This window comes from Narcine bancroftii, chromosome 1 (genome assembly GCF_036971445.1).
Source record: "Narcine bancroftii isolate sNarBan1 chromosome 1, sNarBan1.hap1, whole genome shotgun sequence".
In the NCBI taxonomy this organism is placed as follows: domain Eukaryota; kingdom Metazoa; phylum Chordata; class Chondrichthyes; order Torpediniformes; family Narcinidae; genus Narcine; species Narcine bancroftii.
Window position 1 is genome coordinate 452,630,467 of NC_091469.1, and position 14,618 is coordinate 452,645,084.

Genomic DNA, 14,618 nt, shown 5'->3' on the forward strand with positions numbered 1-14,618 from the left:
CCCTTTAAGAAACACACACACATTCCTAGCTCTGACAGTGGCATTGATAATAGTTCCCGGAAGCCCCGCAAATTCTTCCGCAGAAGAAGAAATTCTCCCTTTAGCACCATGTTTTAAAACCGCTCCTCTCCTGGTGCCATCTTCTTCCCAACCTCCAACCCCACCCCCCAAAATTGGAGTTTCCACCTTGCTACTTTCCTTACCACCTTTGTCTTTCAGTGCTCTCCATATAAACCACAATTAGTGAAAGCAAGACAGTTCAATAACAAATAAAAAGGTACGTCTTTCAGTTAGTCCTGTTTTGAAATGGTCTTTCCAGTCCTTTCACCTGGCGACTTTAATCTTTTTATAACTTTCTTAAAAATGCTTCCACTTCTTTATGCCCTTAGCATGTCTTTTGTTTTGTCCAGCTCAACCTCTGAATGAGTCATTTGTTCCATTGTCTTCCATGACTTCTTTGATTTATATTACTTCTCTGATATGTTTCTCATCACTGATTGTACACTCGTAAAACGAGAACATAAAATTTCTATTTTGTCAGGATGTTGAGCCGACTCTTCCCCCCCGACCACCCCCCCCCCCCCCCCAAAGCTCTGCTGGATTCAGCCAGTCCAAGGCTCCTCCTGAGTTGCTCCTCATCGGGTTTCCACTCGATGTTCTTGGCTGAGCTGTTGTTTCTTCAGCTTTTGCTTTTGATTGCCTTGGTCATTTGGCACTAGTTTTATCCATTTTTGACACTAAAATCTGGTTTTGAGCTTTTAACTGTCTTTTTAATACATTTTGTGGAGAGGTCTTTCAAAGTACGACTGCTCAGTGTAGAGCTCGTCAAAAGAATCAAAGACTTGTTGATCCAAACCAAGGCTTTTATTAGCAAAAGACAGGAGCTCTTCACAGGTGGCCGACCAGTCCGGAATGATCCGACCTGGCTAGGGACACAACCCTTTAAGGCCCAGACAATAGGCATGGCTTAGCTCTCAGCCAATCGCTGTAAGCACAGTCTAGATACAGTAACTATATACACTATGTACATTGGTAATAGATCTGTACTATCACACTCAGCTCCTTAACGTGGCCACACCCATGAGTGAAAAAACACTTGACTGACAAGGTAGTGCAAAATATTGACAATATATATGAAAAAATGCTTTCCATTGTAGGTCAGTCTTTAAAAACAAAAGATTGCTCATTCAAAGTAGAGATTAGGCAATTTTATTTTTCTGTAAGGGTAGAGAATCTTTGAAATTTGAATATCTTGAAGACCATGGTAGATAGATACTTGATAAACTTGATAGATAGACAACAGACTCGCCAAGGCAAATAGCGCCTTTGGAAGACTACACAAAAGAGTCTGGGGAAACAACCGGCTGAAAAACCTCACAAAGATAAGCGTGTACAGCGCCGTTGTCATGCCCACGCTCCTGTTCGGCTCCGAATCATGGGTCCTCTACCGGCATCACCTACAGCTCCTAGAACACTTCCACCAGCGTTGTCTCCACTCCATCCTCAACATTCATTGGAGCGCTTTCATCCCTAACGTCGAAGTACTCGGGGTGGCGGGGGTCGACAGCATCGAGTCCACGCTGCTGAAGATCCAGCTGCGCTGGGTGGGTCGCGTTTCCAGAATGGAGGACCATCGCCTTCCCAAGATCGTGTTATATGGCGAGCTCTCCACTGGCCACCGTGACAGAGGTGCACCAAAGAAAAGGTACAAGGACTGCCTAAAGAAATCTCTTGGTGCCTGCCACATTGACCACCGCCAGTGGGCTGATATCGCCTCACACCGTGCATCTTGGCGCCTCACAGTTTGGCGGGCAGCAACCTCCTTTGAAGAAGACCGCAGAGCCCACCTCACTGACAAAAGGCAAAGGAGGAAAAACCCAACACCCAACCCCAACCAACCAATTTTCCCCTGCAACCGTGTCTGCCTGTCCCGCATCGGACTTGTCAGCCACAAACGAGCCTGCAGCTGACGTAGACATTTACCCCCTCCATAAATCTTCGTCCGCGAAGCCAAGCCAAAGAAACAAGGGAATCAAGTATTATGCAGGTAAATGGGAATGTGGAGTTGAGGTCATAATCAGATTGGTCATGAGAGATAAACATGATAACTGCAGATTTCTATTGTAGTTCTAGTCTTAACACCGCATCCATAGAGAGCAAAGGATAGTCGATGGATCAGGCGTGGGCCAAAAATCTAACAGGTGTGTTGCACCACCTTAAGCAATCCCTTTTACTAATCACAGAGCACTTATGGCATAGGCAATACTTAAACTGGCCTATGGGTGGAAAGAAAAAGGTTGAGAACCATTGTTTTAGAACATATGAGACTGGAGCAGCAGGCCATGGAGAGAAGTCCAAGCTGGTGAAACCCAGAGGGGGAAGTGGCGAAGGCAAGATCAATATTTCTTTCTTTTTAATTTTTGGTCTAAACTATCGTATAATACTAGAAATAGTATTGCTGGTAGTACATCACTATTTTCAGTGATCTCCTGGAGCTTTGCTTGATTGCCACTAAGGAGTCGTGGAGAAATTTGCCAAAGTTTTTTTTCCTGAAATTGACCGCAGGATTTTTCTTTTGTTTAACGTCTCCCCCAGGAGACACACGATCAGCGTAGTGGACCGAGAGTGGTAGTGTAGTGTAGAAAGGGTGGGATAGAGATAGAGAGAATGTGATAGAGTGGGAATGATAGGGAGAGCGTGGGTATGGAGCCTAGAGCAGGGTAATGCTTCTGTGGTGGATTGTTTGGGAAGTCAGTAGTTTCCCTGAAGCATCCAGCTGATGCTCCTGGCAAGCTGTGTTAATGCTTTGGAGCAGGAGGTGAATAAATTCCAGAGTATTCAGGAGGCCGAAGGTGTGATAGTTAGGAATTACTGGGACATTATTACACCTAGGAAACAAGAAGAGGGTAGATGGGTTACAGTTAGGAGAGGGAGAGGGAGCAGACAGGCAGAGCAGGGCCCCCCAATGGGCATCCCCTGAAAAACTATGCCTTTTAAGATACCATTGAAGGGGATGGCCTACTGGGTACTAGCCATGGCAATCAAGTCTCTGGCACGGAGACTGGTGCTGTGTCTAAGAAGGGAAGGAGGAAAAAGAGGTGACCTGTAGTGATATTGGATTCCATAGTTAGGAATACAGATGAGAGGTTTCGTGGAGGAGATTGTGAATCCCGGATGGTGTGTTGTCTCCATGGTGTCAGAGTATGGGATATCTCAGATCAACTTCACAACATTCTTAGATGGGAAGGTGATCAGCCAGATCTCATCGTCCATGTAGGGACCAATAACATAGATAGGAAGGGGGAAGAGGTCATGCAAGGAGAGCTCAGGGAGTTTGTCACTAGGTTGAAGAAGGCCTCAAAGTGGGAAGATATGTGATTGTAAAATGTATTCAGAATATTGGACATTGATGAATACATATGCACTGAATATACATGATGGAAAATTCATGCAAGCTGCTTTTAAGCAATTAACCAATGCAAAGGGGAAAATAATTATGGGAGAAGATTTTAATTTTACTTTTGATTCGAAGTTGGATAGATCAGGTGGAATTATGGTTTCAAAGCAAAGTAGTTAAAACTGTAGTGAATTTTATGAATGAAATGTAATTTATTGATAGTTGGAGGAAAATGCATCCTGGTACTAGAGACTACACATTTTATTCTTTTAGACATAAGACATATTCACGTATAGATATGTTTTTAACCTCCTCTCAACTACAAGCTAGGGTTCAAAAGATTGAATATCAAGCAATATTGTCTCATCATTTACCTTTAGTTGTGTCAATTTTATTGGAAGAAGAGCAATATATAGGTTATAGATGGAGGCAAGATTTTTGAGAATTTATAAGATACCAGATAATTTTTTTTAGACAGAAATGAACACTCTGAAAGCAATAAATTGTGGTTTGGGACTATGAAGGCTTATTTAAGAGGACAAATTATATGTTATACGGCTAAGATTTTAAAAAATGTCTGAAGTTAATCATTTGGAAAATTAAATAACAAAGTTGGAAAAAGAATTACAAAATCAAGTAAATGATGAGAAGCGAAGAGTATTAGAATTTTTTTAAAAATGATTTAATGAAATACAAACATATACAGTGAAGAGAGATATAAAAGGCGAACTCAACAAAAATATTATGAGTTGGGAGGTAGAGCCCATAAAGTTCTAGCGTGGCAGTTGAAGACAGAGCAATTATCGAGAACAATAATAGCCATAAAAGAGGAATCGGGTCACCTTATTTATAAAACGCAGGTTATCAATGATGTTTTTATGAAATTTTAGAAGAAATTATATCAGTCATAAACTTTGAAGGATGGAGATAAAATAGAGAATATTTATCACAAATTAAATACTGAAGAGAAGATTGAATTAAAAAATTATTTTATGGTTAAAAAATTATGACATATTGATGTCTTAACCAAATAATAAGGCTGCAGGGGAAGATGGTTTCTCTCCAGAATTTTACAAAGAATTTAAAGAGCTATTGGTTCCTATATTTATGGGAATTTTAGATCAAATGAATGACTTCTGTGATTTACCAGAGTCGTTTAAAATAGCATTAAAAAGTTATTCCAAAAAAAAGGAAGAAGTCCTTTGCTTCCATCTTCATATAGACCAATATCATTATTGAATACAGATTATAAAATTTTGTCTAAATTAATAGCTAATAGGTTAACTAAATATTTACTTAAATTGATTAATAGGGACCAAACAACTTTTTATCAGGAATAGAAGATCAGCTGATAATATTGTTAACATTTTAAATTTATTAAATCTGGCTCAGAAAAGAAAAATGCCATCAAAATAAATTGGATAGAAACATGGATGGGAGAGGTCTGGAGGATTATGGAATGGGAACAGGTCAATGGGATCAGTAGAATAATGGCTGGCACAGACTAGAAGGGCTGAATGGCTTGTTTTCTGCGCTGTAGTGTTCTATAGAATAATTATTCACTTGATGAATGTCTGGAATTTGTTTTTTCCCCACATCAGTTTGCTAGGTATTGTGGGCATGATTTAAGGCAAGGAGAAACAGTAATTACTTGAGCTCTAACTCCAACATGCATTTAAAATTCTTTTCAGATATACAGCACAGTAACAGGCCAATTCGGCCCACAAGCCCATGACTAATTATACCCAATTAACGTATGCCTTGTATGTTTTAAATATTGGGGGGGAGGGGAAACCAGAGCCACCAGGAAAAACCCACGCAGATCGCAGGGAGGACATACAGTGTGGGATTTGAACCCTGGTCTCAATTGCTGGTGCTGTAACAGCATTGCGCTAACTGCTACATTAACCATGCCGCACATTGTAAAATGTGCTGCATTTAGATTTTCTACTTAAAATATCTCCTCCAATTTATGGAACACAAAGCAAAGGCTATAACATGTTATCCATCAGTTCAAGCTGTCATTTTTGTGCCTCCTTCTTTGTGAATTTAATACAGACTTCCTGAATAATTTATTAAAATTTGTTTCATCCTTTTCTTCAAATAATTATGATATAAGTTAACTAAGACCAAAAAGAAACTGAATTAAAATTTTGGGGAGTTTGATTGACTGCAACATAAAAGTGGTCGACAGGGCAATGAAGAAGGTATTTGACAGACTTGCCTTCATCGGTCAGGACAACAAATAACAGGCGTAGGAAGGTTATGATGCAACTGTATGGAACATAGATGAGTCTGTACTTGGGGAGTACTATATGCAGTTTTGGTCCCCCAGCAAAAGGAAACGTATCATTAAGATGAAAAGAGTGCAGAAATGATTCACAAGAAGATGGCCTGGACTGCGGGCCTTAAATTAAAAGGAGAGTTTGCATAGGCTGAGGCTTTTATCCTGGGAGCATAGGAGGCTAAGGGGAGGACATTATATATATTTATAAAATTGAAGTTAACATTAAAATCTTATTCTAGAATATACTTTCAAATGAGCATACTTTTTTATTTAACACCTTGGTTAATAGTACAACACAGGAACAGGCCCTTCGGCTCACTGTCTGCACTGACTATTCTGTGAAACTAATGCCACCTGCCATCTTATGTGCAAAAATAAAAGCCTCATAAACCTCCATTAAATGTTTCCACTTTCACATTAAACCTTTGTTCTCTGATTTTTGAGGTTTTTGCTGTAGGATAAGCCTTTCATAAATGTAATAATTCAATCAGGCTACTCTTACCTTCTAATGATCCAATCAAATAATCCCAGTTTACCCAACTGCTCTTTACAGTTAATAATCTAATCCAGGCATTATCTTAGTGAATCTCTTTTGTGTGCCACCAAAATTGCATACAATACTCCAAATGTGGCCCTACTAAAGTTTTATATAGTTGCAGTATAGTTTCTCAACTTTGATACTCAGTGCCAAAACCAATCAAGATCCCTCTGTATATCAGTGCTCCCAAGGGGCCTGCCACTTTCAGTATACATTCATCTTACATTTGACCTCGCAAAACACAATACCTCACTCTGGATTGAACTCGGTCTGCCTTTCTCCATTCAAATTTCCGACCGATCTTTATCCTGTTGTATTCTTTGACATCACTCCTCAGTATCCACAATTGCACTGATTTTTGTGTCATCTTCTAACCAATTAATTCAACAATGAAACAGAAAGTGTACTTAATGTTTTGTGACCTAATCAAAATCATTTACTTTAACAGGGCTATGGTAAAATACCAGATTATATAATCAAGCGGTCTGAAAAGGAGAAAAAAGCACAAGAAGAATATGATGCCTATGTAAAAGAACGTATTCGACAAGGTTCCATGAAAATTCTATCTGAAGAAGAGCGAGAAAATGTTTTAATGGTATGGACTAGTTACACACTTCAATTATTTATTTTTAAAAATTCAAATCTCTGGATTAGTTCAGGAGTAAAGGGAAAATAAATGATCAAACCTCTTCACTATTCTGTAATGCCTTGGATTCCCCTCTGCAATTTGTTAATGCCATTTTCACCATTTCCCATGAGTTGAAGATGATACACTTCTTGCTCTTCAGTTTCTGGTGACTTTGGTTTCTCTCTAATTCTCTATACGTAATCCTATCTTTCCATCATGATTTCCCTATTCAGTTCATACTTAAAACAGTCTCTGACATCTACAATTCATGATTGCAGAGGGGTTACAACATAGAAGTAATACATTCAGCCCATGTAGAACATTACCTTGAGGTCATGATGCTGTGTCAACCTATGCCAACTCACTCCACAAAATTCAATTTTGTTTCTACCTCAAACCTGTAAACCTTTTTTTTTTCTTATATCTATGTGCCTAGTTATTTGAATGCCCCCTAAACTTTTCTCCATCCACTTTAAACCAATGTCCTCTGGTATATGTTATCGTTGCCCCAGGAAAAGGTGCTGGCACCTCATCCTGTCTTAGCCCTTCATAATCTCCCCATCCTTCATCAAACTTGCTTCGTATGAGATATTCTCCAATCCAGACAACATCCTGCTAAATCTCTGTATCCAAAGCATCCAAATCCTTCCTGGTGATCAGAACTAAACACAATGCTCCGTGTAGTCAAACCAGAGTTTTATAGAGCTGCAAAATTTCCTTATGGCTCTTGAACTCAATCCTCCAACTAATGAAGCTCAATAGACCAATTGCCTTCTTAACCATTCTATCAACTTTTGCAGCAACCTTAAGGGATCTGTGGACCTGGACTCTAAGGGCTCTCTGTTCTTCTACACTGTTAAAAATCATGCCATTAACTGCCTACCTTCACACTTTTCAGGATTGAATTCTGCTTTTATGTAACCGCCCCGGTCCTACTCCAAATGGCCCTACAATTACCTACATTTGCGTAATTTCTTCCAGTGTTTTAACTCGCCTAGTTTTCAGTTGTATTTTCACTTCCACCCTTTCCCTCTGCATATTATTCACCTGCTCTTGTATCTTCCTTTGAGAAGATATCTTTCCATTAATATTTTGCATTTTAACCAAACATCACGATTACCATGTAATAAAAAGAGATCAGAGGAGAAATTATGCAGAAAAAGTCACATTTTCTGTCCCCCAGAAAATTATAATATACACTGCCCTCCATAATATTTGGGACAAATACACTTTTTTCCTTTATTTTTCCCTTCCTCCACAGTTTTAAATTTGTAATCAAACAATTCATATTTAATTAAAGTGCATGTTCCAGGTTTTATTCAAGATTATTTGTATATATTTTGTTTTGACCATGTAGAAATTTGAGCAATTTTTATACATAGTCCCCTCATTTCAGGGCACCATAAATTTGGGACATTTGGCTTCAGTCGTATTCAGGTATGTTTAATTGTTTCATTGGTGCAGGTATAAGAAGGCTAGGCTTGCTTCTAAGCTTTTGATCACCTTTGAAGTCTGTAGTTGCCATTTTCCAACATGAGGACCGGAGATGTGGGAATTGAAGTCAAAGAAGCCATTATGAGGCTGAAAAACAAGAATAGAACTGTAAGATACATCGCCTAAACTTTAGGATTAAGAAGAAAGAGAATACCAGTAAGCTCAGTAATCGCCAAGGGACTGGTATTCCAAAGAAGACCTACACTACTGCTGACAGAAGAATTCTCATCATAATAAATAAAAATTGCCAAATGCCTGTCTGACAGATCAGAAACACTCTTCAGGATGAAGGTGTGGATAAGTCAATGACTACTGTCCGCAGAAGATTAATGAACGGAAATACAGAGGCTACACTGCAAGTTGTAAACCATAGCAAAGCTGGTATGCTTTGGACCCTTTTATGCCTCTACACTTGGTCTCATCTTTCCATGACCTTTTTTTTAAAAAGAATTCTGCAGGTTCTTTTAGATACTTCTTGTTAAACTGTAATTTGGCCATCCTTTCTGTGGCAGACTAGTGGTTTGCTTCTATTAGGAGCTCCCATTTCGTTTAGTGTGACTGTCGCTTTAAGAGAAAACAAGCTGCAACCATTCACATCTTGTGGTGAGACTGAGTGGCACCATTAAGTCAAGACTTCCCAAAGTTGATACTCTGGAAGAAGACAAACAAAAAGGTGGTTTATCCAGGAAAACAGATGAGACACTTAAAGAGAGTCTTGTGAGTGGGATATTTAAAGAAACAGAGATTACATTAGTGACCACCAGCCATGTGATGAACATAGAGGTGAAGTGACTTTGTGTGAAATGGACAGTTTGGCTGATTTGCCTTGTCAGGGAATTATTGGACCACTGTGACCATTGTAATGGTTACTTTGATTGACCAATATCTGGTAAAGGAAACTGGAGAATTCCTGTATTTGGATTGTGACCATTGTGATGGTCATTTTGACTGACCTGTGTTTTGGATGCATCATGGAAGTCATATATTTTGTTTTCCCCTATGCAAGTAAAAGGGGACATGTAACAACTATTCGTATGAAAGGAACTTTCTCTAGAAGCAACTCAACAAGGATTCTTGAGTTTTAAGCAGTCCAGTCACTCATTCTCCCCCACTTTTTTTGTGATTACTTCTGTACATTAGTTTGTTTGTCTTCTTCCAGAGTATCAACTTTGGGAAGTCTTGACTTAATGGTGCCACTCAATCTCACCACAAGATGTTTCAATTATGGATCTCTAAGACAGGAATTTGGAATGACTCTCCAGAATTGAGTGTAAGCTGTAATGGACTCACTCACTCACATTCTTAATAAATATATTGTTTAAAAAGAAAAACGATAGCCGTCTCTTGGTGAATTTCTATTACTGCTGGTCTGCAAAGTAACACATCTTGTAGTGTAGCCTCTGTACTTCTGTTCATTAAGTCTGCTGTGGACAGTAGACATTGACATATCCACACCTGTCTCTTGAAGAGTGTTTCTGATCTGTCAGATAGGTATTTGGGTATTTTTCTCCATTATGACAAGAATTCCTCTGTCAGCAGCAGTGGATGTCTTCCTTGGAATACCAGTCCCTTTCCAATTACTGAACTCACCAGTACACTCTTTCTTCTTAATGATGTTCCAAACAATTGATTTTGGTTAAACCTAAAGTTTGGGTGATGACTCTGTTTTATTCTCAGTTTTTTTCACCCTCATAATGGCATCTTTGACTCTTATTTGCACAACTCTGGTCCTCACGTTGGAAAATGACAATTACAGACTCCAAAGGTGATCAAAAGTTTAGAAGCAAGCCTAGCTCTCTCATACCTGCACCCAAGAAGTAATTAGACATACCTGAATACTCACGAACACCTATAAAGTCAAATATCCCAAATATTATGGTTTACTGAAATAGGGGGACTATGTTGAAAACTGCTGTAATTTGTACATGGTCAGTAGAATTTAAATGGTTGGTCACTGGTAGAACCTTGGTGTTGGAGCGGACAGAGTTAAGATGTTCAACGAAATAATCTCCAAGTCCGTATTCAGATTTGCCATTGTAGTTAAGTCTGCATCGGGAGCACTGGATGTAGCACTTCCAGATTCACAAGTGAAATATTCCCTCACTTATTGGACTGTTTGGGGACCTGAATATGATGAGTGAGCAGGTGTAAGTGCAAGTGAGGCACTTTTGGAGTCACACAGGTAGGTGCCAAGGGGAGATATCATGGGAAGGGATGAGTGGATGAGGGAGTCAAAGAGGGAACTATCCCTATGGAGAGAGGAGAGAAGGAGAAGATGTCTGGTGGTGGGATTCTGCTGTAGGTGGAGAATAATATATAGATGTGGAGACTAGTGGGGTGGCAGGTGAGGACAAGGGAGCAGAGCCAGTGAATAGGAGGAAATGGGAGAAAAGAATAGAATCCTTACAGGAAACAGGATGGAAAGAGATGCAATCAAGTTAACTGTGGTAAATGGCTCCCAAGATGGAGACCGCAAGATTGAGAAAAGGGAGAGATTTGCCAAAGATAGGCCAAGTGAATTTGAGGTCAGGGTGGAGGTTGCAGCATAGTAGATAAAGTTGATGAGCTCATCACATTTGAGAACACAGTGGATTTCGAAGCATTTTAATTGCTTTATACCATGTTTTGTTACTGAATTCGTATTCTATTCTGCAAGCTCCAGTTATTTTGTTGGGTAAAGAGTTTCATTACACTTGTATTACTCCAGTAAAGAATAGGGGAAACTTGTCAAAATATCATAAACCAAACTAAAAACTATGGACAGAAAAAAGTATTCAGAATTTGACTTGTTTATCCTTTTGAAACTTTGTGGTTCAATATTTTATCTTAAAAGGATAAACGAGTCAAATTCTGAATATTTTTATGTCCATTATTTTAGTTTGATATTTTTAAACAATTTTTGAAGATTGTTTAATTGTAGCACCAAAATGTGCTTTGACTAGTTCAAGTAGCATTTTTAGTGAATGTCATCTTTAACATCATCAGTTGTTCTCCTCGATGTCATGCCACAATTGTCCAGTCATGAAAGAAAATTGAATGCTCAATATTTAATTTTGAATGTCAGTGATATAATGATGCCAAGTTAGCTTGAGTCAAGCTATATTAATTATGATGCCAAGGTAGCTTGAGTCAAGCTATATTAATTTCAAACTGATAATACAATGTTGACATGTTTGCTTTCCTATTTCTGGTAACTTTTCAGGGACTAAAGCAGAACTGGGAAGAACTAAACCATGCATTTCAAGGTCTTTCAATATTGATAGATACCCTTTCCAAGCAACGCCATAAAGAAAAACTTGAGGCTAAAATGAAAAAACTAGAGCAAGATATTGACTTGATTGAGAGACATAAATTTATATACATTCCACAAAATTAAAGACCATCATAAATGTATCATGTATGTTTTGGGGAAAAAAGTAAACTGTACTGCAAAATGCATCTTGTTACATTTTCATCCAAGTAATTGCTCCATATGAAATTTCTACAATTTCCATATTTTGAGGAGATGAACATGTAAGTGCAAAAATATAGAAATGGTTGCAATCAGTGAACACGTCACATGCATTGTAATTGCACAATTTTTCTATTATTCTTTTGAATGAATTGACATGAATTATTTTATGATAATATGGAATTTTTTGATTTGTATAAACATTGTACTCATTTTATATCAATATCAGTGATTTTTTTTTCCAAGAAGCTGTTGGTGGGTTTGAATCTGAATCTATAATTTCAGACCAAAATGGATTAAAATTTACATTTAGAAAGTTACCATGTCATTAGCAAAGGAAAATGATTGAACAATAAGTCATCTAGTGGTTGACTGCACAACAAGGCTGTGAGAAGGATCACATGACTCGGGCAGAGACATTACTGTAAAACAGCTCATTGGGGCATAAATTGGTATACAAAAAATACCAGAAAAACACTAAGGAAAATTTTGCAAGTATATTCTACATTTATTGATAATGAACAATATAATCTGCAAGAAGAAAAATTAATTGAATAGATTCCCTTGTCTTAATCCACATTGTAAGATTTGCTATTAAACAAGAACAAAGTATCTGGCAGGTTATGACAGTAAATTATGAACACCGGAGGAAGTTGTACCAACACTACTGAATGTAGTGAATATTGAATTGTATATCAGAGTGCAGCCTTGCTTCTGAAGATATTTATGGATTCAAGACCCATCACGATCGATTAACCACCAAATTTAGGCTGTTATTTCAGTATTAATTATTCTGAGTGAGCAGAATTATACTTTAAACAGAGACCTTATTTGACCTTACACAAAAAAGCAGCAGCGAGTTCCTCCTCAAGGTACACATTTATGCCTCAACCAACATTGTGATTTTATTTTTAAAAAGGCCATCATCTCAATAATCCAGATAGGGCTTCATCGGGTAAAACTTGCTTCTGCAATGTCTCAAAGGTACATTATTGGCTGTAAAGTATCACAAGGCAGTGGGGAAAAATAACATTTCAATACAAAAGAAATAAAGAGCATTGGTGACTAGGGAGTCACTGACCATAGGGGTGACAATCATATCTTGAGTGAAGGAGACATGGGTGAGGTCTGATCTAAGGTAAGGTGGTAAATTGGAGGATTCAAAAGAAACATTCCCATTACTCCCGGCCTGAATAATGTGCTGTTCAGAGAATTCTTCCCAAAACCCTACTGCCTCCCTGCCATTGCTGAACTTGGTTTGCTGACAGATCTGGCTGGCAAAGATTTATTGGATACAGATGCCAGGAAGTTAGTACCCTTTCCTGCTCCTCTTCCTACCTCCATTACACTAGAAGTGGACCAGGAAGACACAAAGTGGACAGGTTGGACAGGAATTGAGATATAACTGCATCCGTAATATTTTGGCATTTGATCTAACTGCATGTATCCATTTATGTGTGCTAAAATGCTAAAATTACCCGCCTCACCCCCCCCCCCCCCCGCACAATGTGCATTATTATTTCTTTTTTTCATTTTTGTGTTGCATCTGCAATGCTGTTTGAAGGGGTTGATTGATACTTTTGTGTTGAAATATGTATATTTTATAAATATTCATCAAACTTGGAAAAGGGTCATCCCTCGAAGCATCTTTCACACTTCAGAGAATGAGTAACCAAATTACCATAGAAATAGTTGCTCGTTTCATAGAAAGGCCACCAGAGATCTTGAGTGGTTTGTTAATGAAGCTACAGGGAGGAAGGGTGTTGATTCCTCTCTTTCCTTGTGTGCAGAATCCACTTCAGGGCCAAATTGGATAATTGTAATGTTATTTCATTCCTGCCTTATGGGTATTCTCAGAGCCATAAACTTGTTATTTGAAACACAGGAACCTTGTATGCCCTGGGGATATTGTAAATGAAGATCAACGTCACTTAAAATGGTAGGCTGCGTAGTCTGGATATTTAAGGGATATCTGTAAGATACAGGGACAAACTTGTATGGACATTTCTATGATGCTTTCCTGTGTTTGATGCATAAAATATATCAAAAATTGCAAATTATGTACATAATCTGTAATCCAGGATAGCGGCGATCCCGCAATTTGACCTTGTCTCCTCAGACCTTGTCCTGTCTGCTAGACCCACCTGGTAGAATGCAAGGCATGCCCATAGTCTCACACAGCTCGATACAATGGGCGAGGAAGCCTGCCGTGAACACATTATTACCATGTTCCTAATGCCATAGTCCCCAATTCTCACTTGCCGCTCTTTCAGCCTTACTTCATGTGTCTAGATATGCTCTAAATTAATGACGTGGTAAAGCTATTTAGAATGATCTTCACACCTAAATAATCTCTCCAGAATTTTTGTGATCGTAACTGCTGAAGAGTCATCTCATATATTTCTAACAGTCTGTCAAATGAAATCTCTTATTTTGTCTCCAAGTCCAAATTTCAACGAAGGTTATTGGATATCAGAAGAATGCTCCATTCTGCCAGAGCAGTTTTCATCATGAGCAGGTGGAAAGAAAGAGGTTGTTCATTTTTTCTGCGGCTGCTGTCTGACCCGTTTCCAAGGCAGCAAGAACCTTTGGGGACAAAAGAAATGAGCTCGCTATCACATCTGTCACTGTAACCTAACCCAGGAAACAGTGTGTGATGAGGGCAAGTTGTTGTTTATATTTTCATTTGAGCATTGAAAATTTCCAGTTGCTTGATCTTCAGTGTTTGCCAGGTAGCCCATCCGGTGAAGGATGAGTATTCCTTTGGGATTTAAAAAAAATGTTTATCTTATGCCAGAAATCTATTTGGTTCTACTTTTCATG

The 14,618-nt window shown here is 38.6% G+C and overlaps 1 protein-coding gene across 1 annotated transcript in view; it reads left to right on the forward strand.

The window, feature by feature from the left end:
• Positions 1-11,780, forward strand: part of enkur (enkurin, TRPC channel interacting protein) — a 51,107-nt gene extending 39,327 nt beyond the window's left edge. Inside the window, exons 4-5 of the mRNA XM_069914576.1 lie at positions 6,671-6,817; positions 11,547-11,780. Of these exons, the coding sequence (XP_069770677.1) occupies positions 6,671-6,817; positions 11,547-11,720 (321 nt within the window). The 3' untranslated portion in view covers positions 11,721-11,780. The remainder of the gene's footprint in view (positions 1-6,670; positions 6,818-11,546) is intronic.
• Positions 11,781-14,618: the final 2,838 nt, after the last annotated feature.